The sequence below is a fragment of the Pseudophryne corroboree genome, chromosome 1 (genome assembly GCF_028390025.1).
Source record: "Pseudophryne corroboree isolate aPseCor3 chromosome 1, aPseCor3.hap2, whole genome shotgun sequence".
Taxonomy (NCBI): Eukaryota; Metazoa; Chordata; class Amphibia; order Anura; family Myobatrachidae; genus Pseudophryne; species Pseudophryne corroboree.
In genome coordinates this window covers 559,769,604-559,792,016 of record NC_086444.1, presented here as the reverse complement: position 1 = coordinate 559,792,016, position 22,413 = coordinate 559,769,604, and the positions used below count along the sequence as shown (strand labels likewise).

At 44.9% G+C, this 22,413-nt stretch overlaps 1 protein-coding gene across 3 annotated transcripts in view; it reads left to right on the top strand.

Annotated features, from left to right (window-relative positions):
* Positions 1–22,413, top strand: part of FSD1L (fibronectin type III and SPRY domain containing 1 like) — a 240,097-nt gene that overhangs the window by 44,072 nt on the left and 173,612 nt on the right. For all 3 annotated transcript variants that reach the window (XM_063914148.1, XM_063914147.1, XM_063914146.1), the window contains exons 2-5: positions 4,619–4,714; positions 6,571–6,702; positions 8,245–8,346; positions 21,543–21,565. In XM_063914148.1, the coding sequence (XP_063770218.1) occupies positions 4,619–4,714; positions 6,571–6,702; positions 8,245–8,346; positions 21,543–21,565 (353 nt within the window). The remainder of the gene's footprint in view (positions 1–4,618; positions 4,715–6,570; positions 6,703–8,244; positions 8,347–21,542; positions 21,566–22,413) is intronic.

Genomic DNA, 22,413 nt, shown 5'->3' with positions numbered 1-22,413 from the left:
CCTAAATCTGTAAAAGCCCATTCCACGAGGAAGGTGGGCTCTTCTTGGGCGGCTGCCCGAGGGGTCTCGGCTTTACAACTTTGCCGAGCTGCTACTTGGTCGGGTTCAAACACGTTTGCAAAATTCTACAAGTTTGATACCCTGGCTGAGGAGGACCTTGAGTTGCTCATTCGGTGCTGCAGAGTCATCCGCACTCTCCCGCCCGTTTGGGAGCTTTGGTATAATCCCCATGGTCCTTACGGAGTTCCCAGCATCCACTAGGACGTCAGAGAAAATAAGATTTTACTCACCGGTAATTCTATTTCTCGTAGTCCGTAGTGGATGCTGGGCGCCCATCCCAAGTGCGGATTGTCTGCAATACTTGTATATAGTTATTGCCTAACTAAAGGGTTATTGTTTGGAGCCATCTATTCGAGAGGCTCAGTTGTTGTTCATACTGTTCACTGGGTATAGTATCACAAGTTGTACGGTGTGATTGGTGTGGCTGGTATGAGTCTTACCCGGGATTCCAAATCCTTTCCTTATTGTGTCAGCTCTTCCGGGCACAGTTTCCCTAACTGAGGTCTGGAGGAGGGGCATAGAGGTAGGAGCCAGTGCACACCAGGTAGTCCTAATTCTTTCTTAGAGTGCCCAGTCTCCTTCGGAGCCCGCTATTCCCCATGGTCCTTACGGAGTTCCCAGCATCCACTACGGACTACGAGAAATAGAATTACCGGTGAGTAAATTCTTATTATTTTTATTTTATTTATTTATTAACAGTTTCTTATATAGCGCAGCATATTCCGTTGCGCTTTACAATTAGAGCAATAGTTATAGAACAAAACTGGGCAAAGACAGACAGACATAGAGACAGGAAGGCCCTGCTCGCAATCTTACAATCTTTAGGGAAATAGGCATTGATACACAAAGATAGATGCTAACTGTTACATAATGGTTCCCAGATTGCTAGGTTCTTAATGGGTTGTATGATATGATCACCCCGCAATGTTGGAAGACAAAATGTGAGGCTATGTGGACTGTACAGAGTGGATGTAACTGGATATGGAAGCATTGAAGGTTATGTGGGTGGGTCTGGAATGTGGTAGGCCTGTCAGGGAACGTTTAAAGGTTTGGAGACTAGAGGAGAGTCTTATTGTGCGTGGTAAGGCATTCCACAGAGTGGGTGAAGCCCGGGTAAAGTCCTGTAATATTGAGTGGGAACAGGTAATACATGTGGATGAAAGACACAGATCTTGTTAAGAGCGGAGAGCTCTGGTAGGGAGATATTTGAGATGAGTGAGGAGATGTATGATCGTGCTGTTTGGTTAATAGTCTTGTATGTAAGTAAAGGTATTTTAGATTTAACACGATAGAATACCGGTAACCAACGGAGGGACTGACAGAGTGGATCTGCAGACGATGAACATCTAGCGAGGAAGATTAGCCTTGCAGCTGCATTCAAAATGGATTGTAGTGGTGAGAGTCTATGTTTGGGAAGACCAGTAAGGAGACTATTACAATAATCAATGCGGGAGATGATGAGTGCATGGATTAGAGTTTTTGCAGTGTCTTGTGTAAGATAAGGGAGTATTTTGGATATGTTTTTTAGGTGCATGTAACATGATTTAGAGACAGATTGAATGTGTGGAACAAAGGACAGTTCAGAGTTAAGGGTGACAACTAGGCAGCGAGCTTGTGGGGTAGGCTGGATAGTTGCATTGTCAACAGTTATGGAGATATCAGGTTGGTAACTACTCTTGGCTGGTGGGAAAATAATTAATTCTGTTTTGGAAATGTTGAGTTTGAGGTGGCGAGATGACATCCAAGATGAAATGGCAGACAGGCATCCAGTGACACAAGCCAATACAGACGATGATAAATCTGGGGAGGATACATAGATTTGAGTATCATCAGCGTACAAATAATACTGAAATCTGAAGGAGCTGATTAGTTTACCAAGAGATGAGGTATAGATTGAGAACAGCAGAGGACCCAAGACTGAGCCTTGCAGTACTCCCAACTGATAGAGGTAGAGAAGAAGAGGTAGAATCAGAGAAGTGAACACTGAAAGAGCGATTAGATAGGTAGGATGAGAACCAAGTAAGGGCTGTGTCCTGAAGACCTAGGGATTGTAGTGTTTGTATGAGAAGAGAGTGGCCAACAGTGTCAAAAGCAGCTGAGCGATCTAGAAGAATGAGTAGTATGTAATGGGCTTTCGATCTAGCAGTGAATCAAAACTTTCAACACATTTTTTAACAATAACTTGTTCCAGTACGCATGTGGTATATTACATCAGATGCCCATGTGGACTTTTTTTTTATACATATCAATACATTAGACATATTAGGCCAGATATAATAGCATCAAAGACTGCTGGAATTGGGGGATGCTGTCCAAACTCGGACTTTTCTTAAAGCGGCAGTCATTTACAAGGCATTGTTTTACCCATGGGTCTTCAACCTGCAGCCCTCCAGCTGCTGTGGAGCTGCACATTCCAACATGCCCTGCCACAGTTTTGCTATTAAGGCATGCTAAACCTGAGCAGGGCATGCTGGGATGTGTAGTTCCACAACATCTGGAGGGCCACAGGTTGAAGACCCATGGTTTTACCTTATAAATGATTGCCACTTTAAAAAAACCTCAAGAGATCGTCCGGCATCCCACACCTCCGGCAATCTCGGATGCTATTACATCTCGCCTATTCTGTGTGCGCACATAGGGAGAGGGAGGAGCACTCAGTATTTGATACTAAACAAAAAAACTTGCTTGAAACGTTGTCTTTTGTTAATAAACAAGACCTTAAGTACTTTCAAAAAAGGCCTTCTATGGCCTGAAACGTTGCTTTCTGCTAATAAAGAAAGAAATGTTTAGCATCATCTATGAAGTGCAGTGGCTTTCTTTTATGTCATTTACTCCTCTATGAAATGTGATAGTACGAAATATCTGCATTCAACCAGGTTACATTTTATACCCTGAAGGTGACTTTCCATAGATAAACCTTGTATTTAGAGCGGAGTGTAATATGAGGTGCTGTGAGGTATAGAGTTTGCCTTTCTATACAATTCAATACAAGTGACTCTCTAAAGTTGCTGGTGTGTCGTTTCCCTTGAAGAGGGTGCAGAGGGTGTCTGAGCGGGATGCTGGCAGTTCTGTTTAGATCTTCTTCTGTATAGTTTCCTAAAAAACAGACCTATAACTGCATAATATACATATATAATAGTAAATGCTGCTTACATGATTTTCACCAGTTCTGCTGTTTATATTTACAGAGAATCATTCATTTCAAAGATGGCAGTTATATTGTATGTAAAATAAAACATTGTCCAACACAGTAACATTGACCATGTTTATAGACTGGATGCTTTTATTGAATTAATGACTCATTAGGTAAATAATGCTTTGCCCTGAACCCTCCCATTGGGACGTCTCCTGGCACAAGCATTGCACAGAGATTAAACGGTGTCCTGGTGGGGATTATTGTTTATGTGGCAGAATAATAAAATTTGTTCTGTAATCTGTGATTTTACACTATCCTGAAATTCTCATACTATTTGTTGCTTGATCATTTTGACTTCTGTTGACACTATGGACTTGACTCAATTCAGCGAGATATGAATAGCGCCGGGAAGGAGCTCCTGGATCTATTCAGTTGACCGTACTGTTAAGCCTGGCTAAAGGATTCCTGCTCGCACCCCTCCAGAGGTGCAAGTTGAAATCTGACTAAATTAGTGCCGCAATGCTGTTTTCTGCCTTTAGCACGGCGCAAACAGCATCGCTGCAGACACGTCAGATAATGCTGGTTACCGTAACTAAACAACCGGCTTAAGGCGCAGTAACCGGCATTTCCTAACTACATGCAGGGCGCGAAGGAGACAGTTGAATAGCTCCAGCACTTTCTTCACGTTGCTATTCAGATCTTGTTGAATTGAATCGATCCCTATTGGGTCTGGTTCAGAGGTGGACGCGGGCGCAGCTGTGTCTATTGGCAGTCGTCCATCTGTGACTTTATGCAAATGTCTCTACAGTGTCCTTCCCTTGTGTACTTCTGTGCTTCTGAATGTGCAAGGAGTGAAACACCCACTCTCAGCATCCGTAGACACTGAAATACCGATTGGTGCGTCCTTAGATTCCACCATCGGTTGCACTATGGAATCTTCCACCAGCCCTCTGGCAAGTGCCTTTTCTTCATCCGTGCATGGCCTCCTATTTGGTTTGTTGAGCGTCTGTGTATGCAGCCACTTTTATCAGCACGTCCATGACCCTACCAAAAATTTTCCATAAGACAGACCATCTCCGTGCATCTGTTTAGCCACCTCCCAGCCACTGCCCCGGACGCAAGATGTATCTGATATCATGTGTCTGGACTGAAACAGCACATTTGTGTGTACACACCGTAGGAGTTTGGTTTCTCTTATACATGCAGTAGCAAAAAATCACTCAACTTCATAAACATTAGTATTGGTTGTGACTCTGAATCAGGCCCTATATGTTTTGTTGGTATCATACAGTTCATGGAGTTATTTTCTTGGCCTCGATTCATATGACGCGAAGATTGAGAATAAAATCTACTTTTAATTCTAGAACAGATACAAGTCTATTCTATTTTTAATTTGTTCCTTTTCATATGTGTTCTCTATAGGAAGCTTTGCAGAGGATCATCACAACACTGGCCAACAAAAATGATGAAATCCAGAATTTTATTGACACGTTAAGTCATGTACTAAAAGGTGTGCAGGTAAGGTGTTGGAGTGACAGAATATATGACATGCTTATGTCTGCAGGGCCAGTAATGTATCAAGTGTGGGCTCAGCCTCATCAAAGCCAGTGGCATCAAAGCTGACACTTGCCTTCATCTCACAGCTTAGTAGCAGTACTTGAATCATGCACCCACTGCTGCTGCTGCTGATGACATAAAACCACTGTAATGCAGGTCATGGCATGTATGAGTTCCAACCCATTTCTCCTCATACTGCTGAAATGTTAGGATTCCAGGAAACAAACGAAAAAACAGTTTAGTATCTGTGTCCAGCTATGTTCATGGGAGCTGCATTTTCTGTAACCAAATACATTTAGGGCGATTCTCAGTGATGCACGGGACAGCTACACAAATTCAAACTACACACATCTCCAAAATACCAAGATTTTAGTGGGTCTTAAGTTATAGGATAAGGCATTGCTACTAAGCAATTAACTTTTCATATAAAAAGTAATATTTAAAAGCATGTGATGCACGGGACTTTATGTTCACTTTCGGGAGAATCACCCTTTAGCATCTCCAGTATCACATATTGCCAGACACATTATATTGGCTATTGCCATCTCATGTCATGTGCGGGTCCATCACATAGCAATTGCCATTTTGTTTGGCGTGTCTGTTTCGTGGGCTGCAGAATTTTGTATGCTCTTTATAAATAACTTAATTAACAATACACATATTGCCTTCTGTGCTTTAGAATAAGAACCTCCCTCCAGTTTATAGAAAACCTGGACACAAATATTTTCCATCAGAAGTACCTGGGAAGGAATATTTTATCCTGGATAAAACAGAGACAGAAAGTTTAGTCTTAACTGGTTACACACATTCCCAATCCTGGGCTGATCAGGTTAAACGCTCCCGATCAGCCGAGCAGTGTACCCAACATGACTCCTGTGAGAATGGGCAGCAGCAGCAAAGCCGGGAGTGAAGGTGAGACTCTGTCACGCAGCTCCTCTATGGGATCGGGAAGTCAGTTGTGCAGCACATAAGATACAACCTCCTGAACCCATCCGTTGCAGGAATGTTGTAAGCCTCCCGCATCAGTACTGCATACACACCTATACAATCGTCGGCCATTCAACCGATATTGGGACGACGATTGTATAGGTGTTTATCCAGTTTTACCTTGACACCTGTATAGTTCTCCCCCACCATGTGCCACCTTGTGAGCAGTCATTAACAAATATAAACAGCACATGGCACTGTAATTGGCTAAAAGGCAAGCATCAGATAACTGCTTGTACAGCAAATGCTAACTTGATGCTGAAAAATGACTTCTTTCCTTGTCCTAATACTGTCCATAAGGGGTAATTTGCATATTAATGTCTTCATAAATAGAATACCTAACATGAAAGATAAAATGCTATAGCTTAGCTTAGAAAGCCTTTAAAAATGATTGTAAAGGCTTACATTTGTGAACAAACGTGCAGAGTAGTTCTTATTTTGATGCCCTGTCCTTCCACGTCCTCTTCTGGTAACATTTCTTTTTGCTACTACTTTCGCTTTTACCATTATCTTTTCTTTTTTTTCTTTATTGCCTCTATTTTTATCTTCCTTTCTGTCTCCGTTAAGTTTAGTTTTGTGTTTTGCTTCTTCCTTCCCTCACTGAAGTCTGTCCTGACATCCATATCCACCGCATCTTTCGCTGCTTCACTGCTATCTATATCTGACATTTTTAAAATTGTCAAAGGTTTAACCCAAAAGCAAAAAGCCCCCCCAGAAACAACCAACCAAACAAAAACATTTTAGGTTAGGTCCTGTAATGTTGTCCCATGTAATTGTGTCATCGGGCTACAATAATATAATGCTGATTTTTTTAAAAATTATTTTTACAGTCAAACTCCACCAAGGTGCTGTCGGAGTTGGATGAAGAGTTTGACAGTCTTTACTCTGTGCTGGACGAGATGAAAGAGAGGATGACCAACAGCATAAAGCAAGAGCAGGCCCACAAAACCCTGGAACTACAGGTGAGAGTACACTGCATGTTAATATTCATTCCAAATGACATATGCAGGTTGAGGATCCCTTATCCAAAATTCAAAATCCCACAATTTTGGGTCCCCTACTGAGATAATGACATATACAGGTTGAGTATCCCATATCCAAATATTCCGAAATACGGAATTTTTTGAGTGAGACTGAGATAGGGAAACCTTTGTTTTCTGATGGCTCAATGTACACAAACTTTGTTTAATACACAAAGTTATTAAAAATATTGTATTAAATGACTATCAGACTGTGTGTATAAGGTGTATATAAAACATAAATGAATTATGTGAATGTACACACACTTTGTTTAATGCACAAAGTTATTGAAAATGTTGGCTAAAATTACCTTCAGGCTGTGTGTATAAAGGGGTATATGAAACATAAATGTATTCTGTGCTTAGATTTAGGTCCCATCACCATAATATCTCATTATGGTATGCAATTATTCCAAAATACGGAAAAATCCCATATCCAAAATACTTCTGGTCCCAAGCATATTGGATAAGGGATACTCAACCTGTATAATATACATTATGTGTATATATATATATATATATATATATAGATATATAATCTAATATACATATATAAGTGTCATTATCTCAGTAGGGGAACAAAAAGTGTGGGATTTTGAATTTTGGATAAGGGATACTCAACCTGTATCAGCTCTCAAGGCATCTGATTATTTGATGTATAGAAACTGTAGAGTTAAATTGCCATGAGAAAGCACACTGTGACTGCAAACTATCTTGTTTGACATTTCATAATATTTTTTTTGTTAACAGAATAGACATCAATATATACAGTGTATGTGTATATATGGATAATAGGACACTTATGGTATAGTAATTCTAAGGCTCAATTAGATGGCAGTATAGTGTTAGTATTGTGCATACAGTTTATCTAGATGGTTTTGAATTCAGCTCCTCATTATGGAGAGGAATCTTTAGATTCCATTGGATGTTCATATTTTTCTTATGGTTCTCTTCACAATTTCGGAGTGAGATTTAAGATCATTGTGTGGTATATCACCAGTTTGATACAAATTATTATGAGTGTTCAATTACTCTTACACGTAATATGCCGATACACGTACATTGTCGAAATTTGCGGGCGTTTTTAACAGGTTCTTGGCCCGTTTTTGACAATGCCAATTCAACTTTAAAAGAAGTCAGATTGGCACGTCGAAAACGGGACCAAAGTAGACGAAAACACTCGCAAATGGAATACCGTGCTGTCGGATCCTCTCTATCGGAGAGGATTAGACATGAATTAAATAGACCCATAAATATACTATTATTGTCATTTTAATGTTATTGTCAATTTTGTTAGTAATATGATTATTATTAAGATACAAGGAAATAAATCAGATCTGTATGTGTCTGAGCTCTTGGAATGCTGAATACTGTATGTGCCATAACATATATCATGTGTTTGTTTTTCTTTGCATCTGCTCAATCGTATATTGTCACACAAAGCTCACACTTAACATTGCACATCTTATCTCCATTTTATCCTAGAATCAGCTGTCCCAGTGTACAAATGCCCTGGAGAGCTCAGAGGAGCTATTAGAATTTGCTTCACGGACCATGGACATAAAGGAGCCCGAGGAGTTCAGCAAGGTACAGAAATGTGACTTTGAAGGGAAACCTTAAAGACATTTTTCTTCCCACACTCTGTACAGGACATGTACAATGGGAATGTGCTACTCAGAACAGCATGAACAGCCTCTATAAGAGTGCTTTTAGCTACAGTAGACAACTACACAACCAGCATGCATGTTTCTCTTACGTCCTAGAGGATGCTGGGGTCCACAATAGTACCATGGGGTATAGACTGGTCCCTTGGGAGCCATGGGCACTTTAAGAGTTTAATAGTGTAGGCTGGCTCCTCCCTTTATGCCCCTCCTACCAGACTCAGTTTAGAAAGTGTGCCCGGTGGAGCCGGTCACAGCTAGGGGAACTCCATAGGAGTTTTTCTAGTTTTCTTATTTTTATTTGTTAGGCACAGGGAGGCTGCTGGCAAGAGCTTCCCTGCTTTGTGGGACTTAGGGGGGAGTAGTGTCCAACCCTCTGAGGTTAATGGCCACTATCTCCGCTGACAGGACATTAAGCTTCTGAGGGTGATGATCGTTAACCCCGAGGTGACCGCTCACTCCCGCAGCATGCCGCCACCCCCTAACAGAGCCAGAAGTTTGTGGTGGTGAGTAAGTCACCGGTGACCCGACAAGCGGGGAGCCGGTGTGAATGGCGGCAACAGGGTGGGAGCGCAGTACTGAAGCGGCGCTCCAGAGGCTCAGTGGTACTACGTTGGTGCGCACTGGGCCAGTGCAATACCCTGGTCACTACATCGATCAGGGTCTCTGCACTGCTGATAGAAATAATACCTCAGGCCAGTAAAAAGAATGTAACGTGCGGGAAGACGCACCATTTTCGAGGGCGGAGCTTCTCCTCAGAGCAGCTCCAGCAGCTCTCCAGCGCCATTTTCTCCCTGCAGAAATCACACAGGGACGCTGAACCTCCACATAACTCCAATCATTCTGTGTGGTACCAGAGGGTTATAGAGAGGGGGGAGGGGGGGGGGGGGGAGTGCAGTATATCTGTGTAGTCTATTAAGGGTACACAGCCAGCGCCAGACATTTATTTTATAACTGTCTTCTGGGGCGCTGCGTGTGCTAGCTCCATTAACTCTGTCTCTCTCTAAAGGTGCTTGGGGGAAACTGACTGACATTTTCCTGTGTATGTGTGTGTGTATGCAAATCTCGCATTACTATGTACAGGGACTCTGTATCTTGTGCTGCAGAGTATGTATCTTCACCAGAGAAATCCATTCCATGTACTCAGGAATGTAATTTCTCTAACGTCCTAGTGGATGCTGGGGACTCCGTCAGGACCATGGGGAATAGCGGCTCCGCAGGAGACAGGGCACAAAAGCAAGCTTTTAGGATCACATGGTGTGTACTGGCTCCTCCCCCTATGACCCTCCTCCAAGCCTCAGTTAGGTTTTTGTGCCCGTCCGAGCAGGGTGCAATCTAGGTGGCTCTCCTGAAGAGCTGCTTAGAAAAAGTTTTTAGGTTTTTTATTTTCAGTGAGTCCTGCTGGCAACAGGCTCACTGCATCGAGGGACTTAGGGGAGAGATTTTCAACTCACCTGCGTGCAGGATGGATTGGAGTCTTAGGCTACTGGACATAGCTCCAGAGGGAGTCGGAACACAGGTCACCCTGGGGTTCGTCCCGGAGCCGCGCCGCCGATCCCCCTTACAGATGCTGAAGATCGTGGGTCCGGAAACAGGCGGCAGAAGGCTCTTCAGCCTTCATGAAGGTAGCGCACAGCACTGCAGCTGTGCGCCATTGTTGCTACACACTTCACACTGAACGGTCACGGAGGGTGCAGGGCGCTGCTGGGGGCGCCCTGGGCAGCAATAATTAATACCTTTTATGGCAAAGAATACATCACATATAGCCATTGAGGCTATATGTATGTATTTAACCCAGGCCAGATATCTCAAAACCCGGGAGAAAAGCCCGCCGAAAAGGGGGCGGGGCTTATTCTCCTCAGCACACAGCGCCATTTTCCTGCTCAGCTCCGCTGTGAGGAAGGCTCCCAGGACTCTCCCCTGCACTGCACTACAGAAACAGGGTAACAAAGAGAAGGGGGGCATATTTTGGCGATATTTATATATTTAAAGCGCATATAACAGAAACAACACCTTTTAGGGTTGTTTATATACATTTTATAGCGCTTTTGGTGTGTGCTGGCAAACTCTCCCTCTGTCTCCCCAAAGGGCTAGTGGGGTCCTGTCTTCGATAAGAGCATTCCCTGTGTGTCTGCTGTGTGTCGGTACGTGTGTGTCGACATGTATGAGGACGATGTTGGTATGGAGGCGGAGCAATTGCCGGTAATGGTGATGTCACCCCCTAGGGAGTCGACACCGGAATGGATGGCTTTAATTATGGAATTACGTGATAATGTTAGTACATTACAAAAGTCAGTTGACGAAATGAGACGGCCGGAAAACCAGTTGGTACCTGCTCAGGCGTTTCAGACACCGTCAGGGGCTGTAAAACGTCCCTTACCTCAGTCAGTCGACACAGGTACCGACACAGATGAATCTAGTGTCGACGGTGAAGAAACAAACGTATTTTCCAATAGGGCCACACGTTATATGATCACGGCAATGAAGGAGGCTTTGCAGATCTCTGATACTGCAGGTACCTCAAAAAGGGGTATTATGTGGGGGGTGAAAAAACTACCTGTAGCTTTTCCAGAATCAGAGGAATTGAATGACGTGTGTGATGAAGCGTGGGTTAACCCCGATAGAAAACTGCTAATTTCAAAGAAGTTATTGGCATTATACCCTTTCCCACCAGAGGTTAGGGCGCGCTGGGAAACACCCCCTAGGGTGGATAAAGCGCTCACACGTTTATCAAAACAAGTGGCGTTGCCGTCTCCTGATACGGCCGCTCTCAAGGATCCAGCAGATAGGAGGCTGGAAACTACACTGAAGAGTATATACACACATACTGGTGTTTTACTCCGACCAGCAATAGCCTCAGCCTGGATGTGCAGTGCTGGGGTAGTGTGGTTGGATTCCCTGACTGAAAATATTGATACCCTGGATAGGGACAGTATTTTATTGACTTTAGAGCAATTAAAGGATGCGTTTCTTTATATGCGAGATGCTCAGAGGGATATTTGCACTCTGGCATCGAGAGTAAATGCGATGTCCATATCTGCCAGAAGAAGTTTATGGACGCGACAGTGGTCAGGTGATGCGGATTCCAAAAGGCATATGGAAGTATTGCCATATAAAGGAAAGGAATTGTTTGGGGTCGGTCTATCGGATCTGGTGGCCACGGCAACTGCCGGCAAATCCACGTTTTTACCTCAGACTCCCTCCCAACAGAAAAAGACACCGTCTTTTCAGCCGCAGTCCTTTCGCTCCTATAAAAACAAGCGGGCAAAAGGACAGTCTTATCTGCCCCGAGGCAGAGGAAAGGGTAAGAGAGGGCAGCAAGCAGCCCCTGCCCAGGAACAGAAGCCCGCCCCGGGTTCTACAAAGCCATCAGCATGACGCTGGGGCTTTACTAGCGGACTCAGGAGCGGTGGGGGGTCGACTAAAGATTTTCAGCATTCAGTGGGCTCGCTCACAGGTGGACCCGTGGATCCTGCAGATAGTATCTCAGGGTTACATGTTGGAATTCGAAAGGTCTCCCCCTCGCCGGTTCCTAAAGTCTTCTGCTTTACCAACGCCTCCCTTAGAAAGGGCGACGGTATTGGAAGCCATTCACAAGCTGTATTCTCAGCAGGTGATAATCAAGGTACCCCTCCTACAACAGGGAAAGGGGTATTATTCCACACTATTTGTGGTACCGAAGCCGGACGGTTCGGTAAGACCTATTCTAAATCTGAAATCCTTGAACCTGTACATACAGAAATTCAAGTTCAAGATGGAGTCACTAAGAGCAGTGATAGCGAATCTGGAAGAAGGGGACTTCATGGTGTCCCTGGACATAAAAAATGCTTATCTGCATGTCCCAATTTACCCCTCACACCAAGGGTATCTCAGGTTCGTGATACAAGACTGTCATTATCAGTTTCAAACGCTGCCGTTTGGTTTGTCCACGGCACCTCGGGTCTTTACCAAGGTAATGACCGAAATGATGGTTCTTCTACGAAGAAAAGGCGTATTAATTATCCCTTACTTGGACGATCTCCTGATAAGGGCAAGGTCCAGAGAACAGCTGGAAGTCGGGGTAGCACTAACCCAAGTAGTGCTTCAACAACACGGGTGGATTCTGAATCTTCCAAAATCTCAATTGACACCGACAACACGTCTGCTGTTCCTGGGAATGATTCTGGACACTGTTCAGAAAAAGGTGTTTCTCCCGGAGGAGAAAGCGAGGGAGTTATCCGAACTTGTCAGGAACCTCCTAAAACCAGGAAATGTGTCAGTACATCAATGCACAAGAGTCCTGGGAAAGATGGTGGCTTCTTACGAAGCAATTCCATTCGGCAGATTCCACGCACGAATATTTCAGTGGGATCTGCTGGACAAATGGTCCGGATCGCATCTGCACATGCATCAGCGGATAACACTGTCACCAAGAACAAGGTTGTCTCTCCTGTGGTGGTTGCAGAGTGCCCATCTGTTAGAGGGCCGCAGGTTCGGCATACAGGACTGGGTCCTGGTGACTACGGATGCCAGCCTACGAGGCTGGGGAGCAGTCACACAGGGAAGAAACTTCCAGGGTGTATGGTCAAACCTGGAGAAGTCTCTTCACATAAATATACTGGAGCTAAGAGCGATCTACAATGCTCTAAACATGGCGAAACCGCTGCTTCAGGGTCAGCCGGTGTTGATCCAGTCGGACAACATCACGGCAGTCGCCCACGTAAACAGACAAGGCGGCACGAGAAGCAGAAGAGCAATGACAGAAGCTGCAAGGATTCTTCGCTGGGCGGAAAATCATGTCATAGCACTGTCAGCAGTGTTCATCCCGGGAGTGGACAACTGGGAAGCAGATTTCCTCAGCAGACACGACCTTCACCCGGGAGAGTGGGGACTTCATCCGGAAGTTTTCCACATGATTGTGAACCATTGGGAAAAACCAAAGGTGGACATGATGGCGTCTCGCCTCAACAAAAAACTGGACAGATATTGCGCCAGGTCAAGAGACCCTCAGGCAATAGCTGTGGACGCTCTGGTAACACCGTGGGTGTACCAGTCAGTGTATGTGTTCCCTCCTCTGCCTCTCATACCAAAGGTACTGAGAATTATACGGAAAAGGGGAGTAAGAACAATACTAGTGGCTCCGGATTGGCCAAGAAGAACTTGGTACCCGGAACTTCAAGAGATGCTCACGGAAGATCCGTGGCCTCTACCTCTAAGAAGGGATCTGCTTCAGCAGGGACCTTGTATGTTCCAAGACTTACCGCGACTGCGTTTGACGGCATGGCGGTTGAACGCCGGATTCTAAAAGAAAAGGGCATTCCAGAGGAAGTTATTCCTACCTTGATTAAAGCTAGGAAGGAAGTGACCGCACAACATTATCACCGCATTTGGAGAAAATATGTTGCGTGGTGTGAAGCCAAGAAGGCCCCAACGGAAGAATTTCAATTGGGTCGATTCCTACATTTCCTGCAGGCAGGATTGTCTATGGGCCTAAAATTGGGGTCTATTAAAGTTCAAATTTCGGCCTTATCAATTTTCTTCCAGAAAGAATTGGCTTCAGTGCCTGAAGTACAAACTTTTGTCAAGGGTGTACTACATATACAGCCCCCAATTGTGCCTCCAGTGGCACCGTGGGATCTAAACGTAGTTTTGGATTTTCTCAAATCTCATTGGTTTGAGCCTCTCAAATCGGTAGATTTGAAGTATCTTACATGGAAAGTAACCATGCTACTGGCCCTGGCTTCAGCCAGGAGAGTTTCAGAGTTGGCGGCTTTATCGTACAAAAGCCCATATCTGATTTTCCATTCGGACAGGGCAGAACTGCGGACACGTCCTCATTTTCTCCCTATGGTGGTTTCGGCTTTTCACTTGAACCAGCCTATTGTGGTGCCTGCGGCTACTAGCGACTTGGAGGACTCCAAGTTACTGGACGTTGTCAGAGCATTGAAAATATATATTTCAAGGACAGCTGGAGTCAGAAAATCTGACTCGTTGTTTATCTTGTATGCACCCAACAAGATGGGTGCTCCTGCGTCTAAGCAGACGATTGCTCGTTGGATCTGTAGCACAATCCAACTTGCACATTCTGTGGCAGGCCTGCCACAGCCTAAAACTGTTAAAGCCCACTCCACAAGGAAGGTGGGCTCATCTTGGGCGGCTGCCCGAGGGGTCTCGGCTTTACAACTTTGCCGAGCAGCTACGTGGTCAGGGGAGAACACGTTTGTAAAATTTTACAAATTTGATACTCTGGCTAAAGAGGACTTGGAGTTCTCTCATTCGGTGCTGCAGAGTCATCCGCACTCTCCCGCCCGTTTGGGAGCTTTGGTATAATCCCCATGGTCCTGACGGAGTCCCCAGCATCCACTAGGACGTTAGAGAAAATAAGAATTTACTTACCGATAATTCTATTTCTCATAGTCCGTAGTGGATGCTGGGCGCCCATCCCAAGTGCGGATTGTCTGCAATACTTGTACATAGTTATTGTTACAAAAATCGGGTTATTATTGTTGTGAGCCATCTTTTTTTAGAGGCTACTTCTGTGTTATCATACTGTTAACTGGGTTCAGATCACAAGTTGTACGGTGTGATTGGTGTGGCTGGTATGAGTCTTACCCGGGATTCAAGATCCTTCCTTATTGTGTACGCTCGTCCGGGCACAGTACCTAACTGAGGCTTGGAGGAGGGTCATAGGGGGAGGAGCCAGTACACACCATGTGATCCTAAAAGCTTGCTTTTGTGCCCTGTCTCCTGCGGAGCCGCTATTCCCCATGGTCCTGACGGAGTCCCCAGCATCCACTACGGACTATGAGAAATAGAATTATCGGTAAGTAAATTCTTATTATCATGTCTCAGCCTTCCGATTCCGATCCCCAGTGGGTGGCTTCTATTAAGGGAATGATATCCCAGATTTCTACTAGGATTGCACATTATGAGACTGAAGCACAGGTTTTTAAATCTGTGTAGGTTTTGTCTGGTTCTGTTCCCACTACCTCAAAATCCCCTTGTATATACCCAAAGAAACATGCGCTTGGCCAGATTATGCAAGTCGACATGGATACCGACTCTGACATGGCAGACAGTGATGGGGATATGCGGGGGGGGTGAGGCTTCCCTTGCAAGAGGGGTACAGCTCATGATTGAGGCCATTAGGGATGTGTTACACATTACTGACAAACCACCTGAGCAGGTTGAGGAGGCTTACTTTACAGACAATAAGAAAGCCTCCCTGACCTTCCCTGCGTCTAAAGAATTAAACGCATTATTTGAATTATCCTGGGAAAACCCAGAGAAAAAAATCCAAATCCCAAAAAGGGTTCTCGTTGCTTTTCCTTTCCCTGAGAATGATAGGAAAAAGTGGGAAAACCCACCTATAGTTGACGCTTCTGTATATAGACTGTCAAAAAAGGTGGTTTTACCTGTCCCTGGGTCTACCGCTTTGAAAGAACCGGCAGACCGCAAGATTGAAACTACGCTCAAATCCATATACACTGCTTCAGGCGTGGCGTTAAGGCCCACTATTGCCTGTGCATGGATATCTAAAGCCATAGTAAAGTGGTCAGGCACATTATTAGAGGAATTAGATTCTATGGGTAGAAGAGACATTGAATTGTTTTTACGTAACATACAGGATTCTGCGGGTTTCATGGTGGAGGCCATGAAGGACCTGGGTCATCTGAATGCAAGGACGTCTTCCATGGCTGTCTCAGCACGCAGGGGACTCTGGCTGCACCAATGGTCTGCAGACGCGGAAGCCAAGAGAAGTGTGGAGAACCTACCCTTCACAGGTCAGGCTCTATTTGGGGAGGCTTTGGATGCGTGGATCTCCATGGCAACCACGGGTAATTCAACCTTTCTTCCCTCAGCCACTCGGACATCGAAGAAATCCTTTACTACATCTACAAAGCAGTCCTTTCTCGGACTGCGAAGGTTCAGAAGTCCAAGACCCCTACCACTTTCGTCAGAGGTGTTCGGGGAAAATCCAGAAAACTTGCTTCTGCAGGTTCCCAGGAACAGAAGCCTGGCTCTGTTTCCTCACAATCCTCAGAATGACGGTGGTTCTCCCAGCCTGGAGAACGGTCAGGTGGGAGCGAGACTCAGACTTTTCAGTCACGTCTGGGTATTATCCAGCCTGGATCCCTGGGTACAGGATATTGTGTCCCAGGGGTACAGACTGGAATTTCAAGAGCTCCGACCTCACAAATTCTTCAAATCAGGCTTGCCAGCTTTGCTGACAGAAATGGCTATCCTACAGGAAGCCATTCAAAATTGGAAAAGTCAAATGTCATTGTTCCAGTTCCACCTCATTTGCAATGCAAGGGTTCCTATTTAAACCTATTTGTGGTACCGATACCGGATGGTTCGGTCAGACCAATTTTGAACCTGAAGTTGCTAAACCCTTATTTGAGAGAATTCAAGTTCAAAATGGAGTCTCTGAGAGCGGTGATCTCAGGTCTGGAGGAGGGGGAATTCCTGGTATCCCTGGATATCAAGGATACGTACCTTCACATTACAATCTGGCCATCTCATCAGGCTTATCTAAGATTTGCACTGCTGGATGGTCTTTATCAGTTCCAGGCACTGCCATTCGGCCTCTCCACGGCACCGAGGGTGTTCACCAAGGTGATGGCAGAGATGATGGTGCTACTCCGCAGACGGGAAATTAACATAATTCCATATCTGGACGGTCTGCTGATAAAGGCGTCGTCCAGGGAGAGTTTGTATCAGTCCATTGCTCTCACAACTTGACTGCTCAGGGATCATGGATGGATCCTGAATCTTCCAAAATAAGAGAATACGGCTGTCGCCGAAAGCCAGGATTTCACTCCTGTGGTGGCTACAAATGCGGCACCTTCTCGAGGGCCGCAGGTTCGGGATTCAGAACTGGATCCTTCTAACCACGGATGCAAATCTCAGTGGTTGGGGCGCTGTCACCCAAGGGGAAACCTTCCAGGGTAGGTGGTCAAGTCTGGAATCCATTCTTCCATTAAACATTCTGAAACTATGGGCCGTGTGCAATGGCTTTCTACAAAAGGCACATCTTCTACAAGATCAGGCCATTCAGGTACAGTCGCACAATGTAACGACGGTGGCTTACATAAACCGACAAGGCGGAACGAAGAGCAGGGCGGTGTTGTCGGGGGTAACAAGGATCTTCCTTTGGACAGAAAAGCACGCTGTGGCGCTGTCAGCAATCTTCATTCCGGGAGTGGACAACTGGGAAGCAGACTTCCTCAGCAGACACGATCTCCATCCGGGAGAGTGGGGCCTCCATCCAGAGGTGTTCACGGAGATAACAAATCTTTGGGGTGTACCTCAAATAGACATGATGGCCTCCCGCCTCAACAAGAAGCTTCGGTGGTACTGTTCCAGGTCGCGGGATCCACAGGCAGCGGCAGTGGACGCCCTGGCAACTCCGTGGGTGTTCAAGTCAGTGTATGTGTTTCCTCCATTACCACTCATCCCAAGAATTCTAAAACTCATAAAGAAGGCAAGAGTTCAGGCGATCCTCATTGCTCCGGACTGGTCAAGATGAGCTTGGTACACGGATATTCTGGAGTTACTGCTGGAAGACCCGAGGCCTCTTCCTCTTCGAGAGGACCTTCTGCAACAAGGGCCATTCGCTTATCAAGACTTACCGCGGCTACGTTTGACGGCATGGAGGTTGAACGCCAGATCGTAGCTCGGAAGGACATTCCGACCAAAGTTATTCCTACCCTGATACAGGCTAGGAAGGGAGTAACGTCTAAACATTGCCATCAGTTTTGGACAAAGTATGTGTCTTGGTGTGAATCCGAGAAGTTTTCTACGGTGGAGTTTCAACTTGGACGGTTTCTACTCTCTCTGCAAGCAGGTGTTGATGTGGGCCTGCGTTTGGGATCCATAACGGTCCAAATTTCGACCTTATCCATTTTCTTCCAGAAACAATTGGCTGCCCTCCCTGAGGTTCAGACTTTCTTGAAAGGTGTTCTGCATATCCAGCCTCCCTTTGTGCCTCCTACGGCACATTGGGATCTTAACATGGTGTTGCAGTTCCTGCAATCAGATTGGGTCGAGCCTTTACAGGAGATTTAGGTCAAGTTTCTCACTTGGAAAGCTGTCACACTGTTGACGTTAGCATCTGTTAGACGTGTGTCAGACTTGGGGGCTTTGTCCTGTATAAGCTCCTACTTGATTTCCATGAGGATAGAGCTGAGCTCAGGACGCGTGAGCATTTTCTTCCGAAGGTTGTGTCGACTTTTCATATCAACCAACCTATTGTGGTGCCAGTAGCTACTGACTCCTCAATTCCCTCTAAGTCCTTGGATGTTGTGAGGGCTTTGAAGATATATGTGAAGAGGACTCCGCGTTACGGGAAGTCGGACGCTTGCTTTGTCCTTTATGATCCCAACAAGGTTGGGTATCCTGCTTCTAAGCAGACGATTTCTCGCTGGATCATGTGTACTATCCAGCATGCTTATTTTACGGCAGGCTTGCCGTGTCCAAAACCTGTTAAGGCCCACTCTACTCGTAAGGTGGGTTCTTTCTGGGCGGCTGCCCGGGGTGTCTCGGCTTTATAGCTTTGCCGAGCGGCTACTTGGTCAGGGTCGAACACGTTTGCTAAGTTCTACAAGTTCGATACTTTGGCCTCTGAGGACCTAAAGTTTGGTCAATCGGTTCTGCAGGAGCCTCCGCGCTCTCCCTCCCGTACTGGGAGCTTTGGTACATCCCCATGGTACTAATGTGGACCCCAGCATCCTCTAGGACGTAAGAGAAAATAGGATTTTAATTACCTACTGGTAAATCCTTTTCTCATAGTCCGTAGAGGATGCTGTACGCCCGCCCAGCGCTTCGTTATCCTGCAGTTGTTGTTTGGTTCAGTACTGCCTTGTTACTGGGTTAAGTACTGCATTCTGTTGTTCAGCTGTTGCTGAATTGTTCAAGCCGGTTAGCTAGGTTTGCCTTGTTATGTGAGAGCTGGTGCGAATCTCACCACTATCTATGTATTTCCTTCTCTCGAAGTATGTCCGTCTCCTCGGGCACAGTTTCTAGACTGAGTCTGGTAGGAGGTGCGTAGAGAGAGGAGCCAGCCCACACTATTAAACTCTTAAAGTGCCCATGGCTCCCAAGGGACCCATCTATACCCCATGTTACTAATGTGGACCCCAGCATCCTCTACGGACTACGAGAAAAAGATTTACCAGTAGATAATTAAAATCCTATTTTCTCAGTTGTCGCATCCTTACTGCCTACTGACTTGCTGCACTAGATTTCACGACATATCTATGCTACCACAGCTGTGACACTGACAAATACAGTATGTAATGAAAACTACAATCCAGCTTTACCTTTACACAGTTACATTTTGTAACTGTGCATTTAGTTTGAGCTCCTTTTATGGTACATGGGAATACATCACATGCTGTATTTTTAAGATCAAAGTTTGTACGAGACCAGATTTTGTAAACTGTAAACTTTGTTGAACCTGCTTTTTTTTAACATCATTTTCTAAAATTAGATGTAAAAGAATAACAAACAAAAAAAGAAAGAAATGGAACTGTGCTTGAAACCGGTCTTTAAGGGCACTTATTGCAAGACTGGAAATATTCCAGGCATTCTAGAATAAATGCCAGTTTGTTTTCTGTTTAATATTGTCGTATTAAAAATCATATAAAAAAATATAAACAGTGGTATGAAGTATTTTCACAGTTGGCGTTCCTCTTCTAAAGAGGACAAGACCAATCAGATTCAAGCTATCATTATTATATAGTAGTCGACAACATAGCTAGAACCTGATTGTTTGCTATGGGCAACACCACGACTTCTTTAGCTTCGCTAAAGCTCACTGATAATCTCTTAGCATAAAAGATGATGCTGTTTTTACCTAGTTCCCTATAGTCTACTAAAACTATCTGTCTCTGCAATATTTTCACTGACCCAATGGGGATCCCGACGGTCAGCGCTCGCCACAGGTTCTGTTCCCACTCTATTGATGTCGTGGACACCCACGAGTGGGAATAGTCCCTGTGGGTCGGCATTCTGTATGCCAACTTTTGATTGCTCAGGATCCCATCGTCGGCATGTTGACTGCCGGGATCCCAAGCGATGGTCACATGACTGGATCCCGAACCAATTGCTTTAGCTGAGCTCCATTAAATGTGATAGGGCATTATTAAATGAATGATATATTTCAAATCGGAAAGCACCTGTAGTTAACACATCAGCTGGCCTTTAAATAAAGACGTCAGATTCCAAAAGTGACATTGTTTTACATCTGCTATAAAACTGGATGAAACTTAAACAAAAAACTCACAAAGCCACAAGCATTCCCTCCGCCTCCTACATTGTCCCTGTGCACTTCATACTCCTACAGTACCAGGCTTGGATTTAAGGAGAAATATCATTGTGGCCTCAAAAAAATTCATTAATCAGTATGGCCAATAAAAAAATTAAATATCACTATTAAAGAATTAAATGTAATATGTATAGGAAAATCAGATTCCATGTAGAAGTTACAGTATAATTGTCTCCTCATACTTTAAAATGTGTCTGGTTGTTAATATGCTGCAGTCAGACAGCAGAGAGTGAATAGACCAGTAAATGGCATTGGGAAGCAGTGGAGCGTGGTGGTGACATCACAAATCACATCACAAAAGGCAGTGACAAGTAAGAAAAACGGTTTGCATTACTTTCCGCGGTAACTCCTAGTCCCTGCAATTAAAGATAAAGAAAGGGCCCTGCTCTATAATGTATTGATAGATGCAGTGTGCACACAGTACATTGCCACATGTCTGACAATAGTACTTATACTGTAAGGTAATGGATACAAACTTTAAAAATGATTCTGCAATGCTGTTTTTTCTTTATCTCTTTTTTTTTTAAGCAAAAAAAGAGAGAAACTGTCTTTGATGTAAACATCAGACTACAGATACTTGTTTAATGTTTTCTTCTCTATTGATGACTGACAGTTCTAACACCTCATTTAACACCAGCACTTTTCTTGTCTTTCTGAAGATTTGGCTTACATTATGATCACTTATGTGTGCTATAAGGAACGTGTGTGCGGGGAATGCTTATTTCACCATAAAATCCTGCATGGAGTTTGCTGCCCTTTGTTCTTGCATGGAGTCACTAACTTTGCTCTCTCTCTCTCCCTCTTGCACCAAGGCTGCCAGACAGATCAAGGATAGGTACAGTACCAATCCTCTTCATTCTACTCTTTTACAAAGTATCTCTTTTCTAACCACAAATGTCTTGATCCAGTGTGTGTTACAGCTTAATAAAAAGGATGTTGTTTTAGGGGTATATGCAATTAGCGGCAAATTATCGGCCGTTTTTCAACTCGACACAATTCGACAGGCTAATTTCGGCAAGTGGGTGCCGAAATTGACCATATGCAATAAAAAAACGGATTCGACAGTCCCGCGGCCGAAAAACGTCCGATTTGACGGATTTTGATCCGTTTTTTTTAAAAACGGGAAATAACGGGAAAAACCCGAAAAAAAATGGCGTGGGGTTCCCCCTCCAAAGCATAACCAGTCTCGGGCTCTTCGAGCTGGTCCTGGTTCTAAAAATCCGTGGGAAAAATTGATAGGGATCCCCCGTATTTTTAAAACCAGCACCGGGCTCTGCGCCTGGTGCTGGTGTAAAAAATACGGGGGACAAAAAGAGTAGGGGTCCCCCGTATTTTATACACCAGCATCGGGCTCCACTAGCTGGACAGATAATGCCACAGCCGGGGGGGTCACTTTTATACAGTGCCCTGCGGCCGTGGCATTAAATATCCAACTAGTCACCCCTGGCCGGGGTACCCTGGGGGAGTGGGGACCTCTTCAATCAAGGGGTCCCCCCCAGCCACCGAAGGGCCAGGGGTGAAGCCCGAGGCTGTCCCCCCCCATCCAAGGGCTGCGGATGGGAGGCTGATAGCCTTGAGAAATGTGAAAGAATATTGTTTTTTTCCAGTAGTACTACAAGTCCCAGCAAGCCTACCCCGCAAGCTGGTACTTGGAGAACCACAAGTACCAGCATGCGGGAGAAA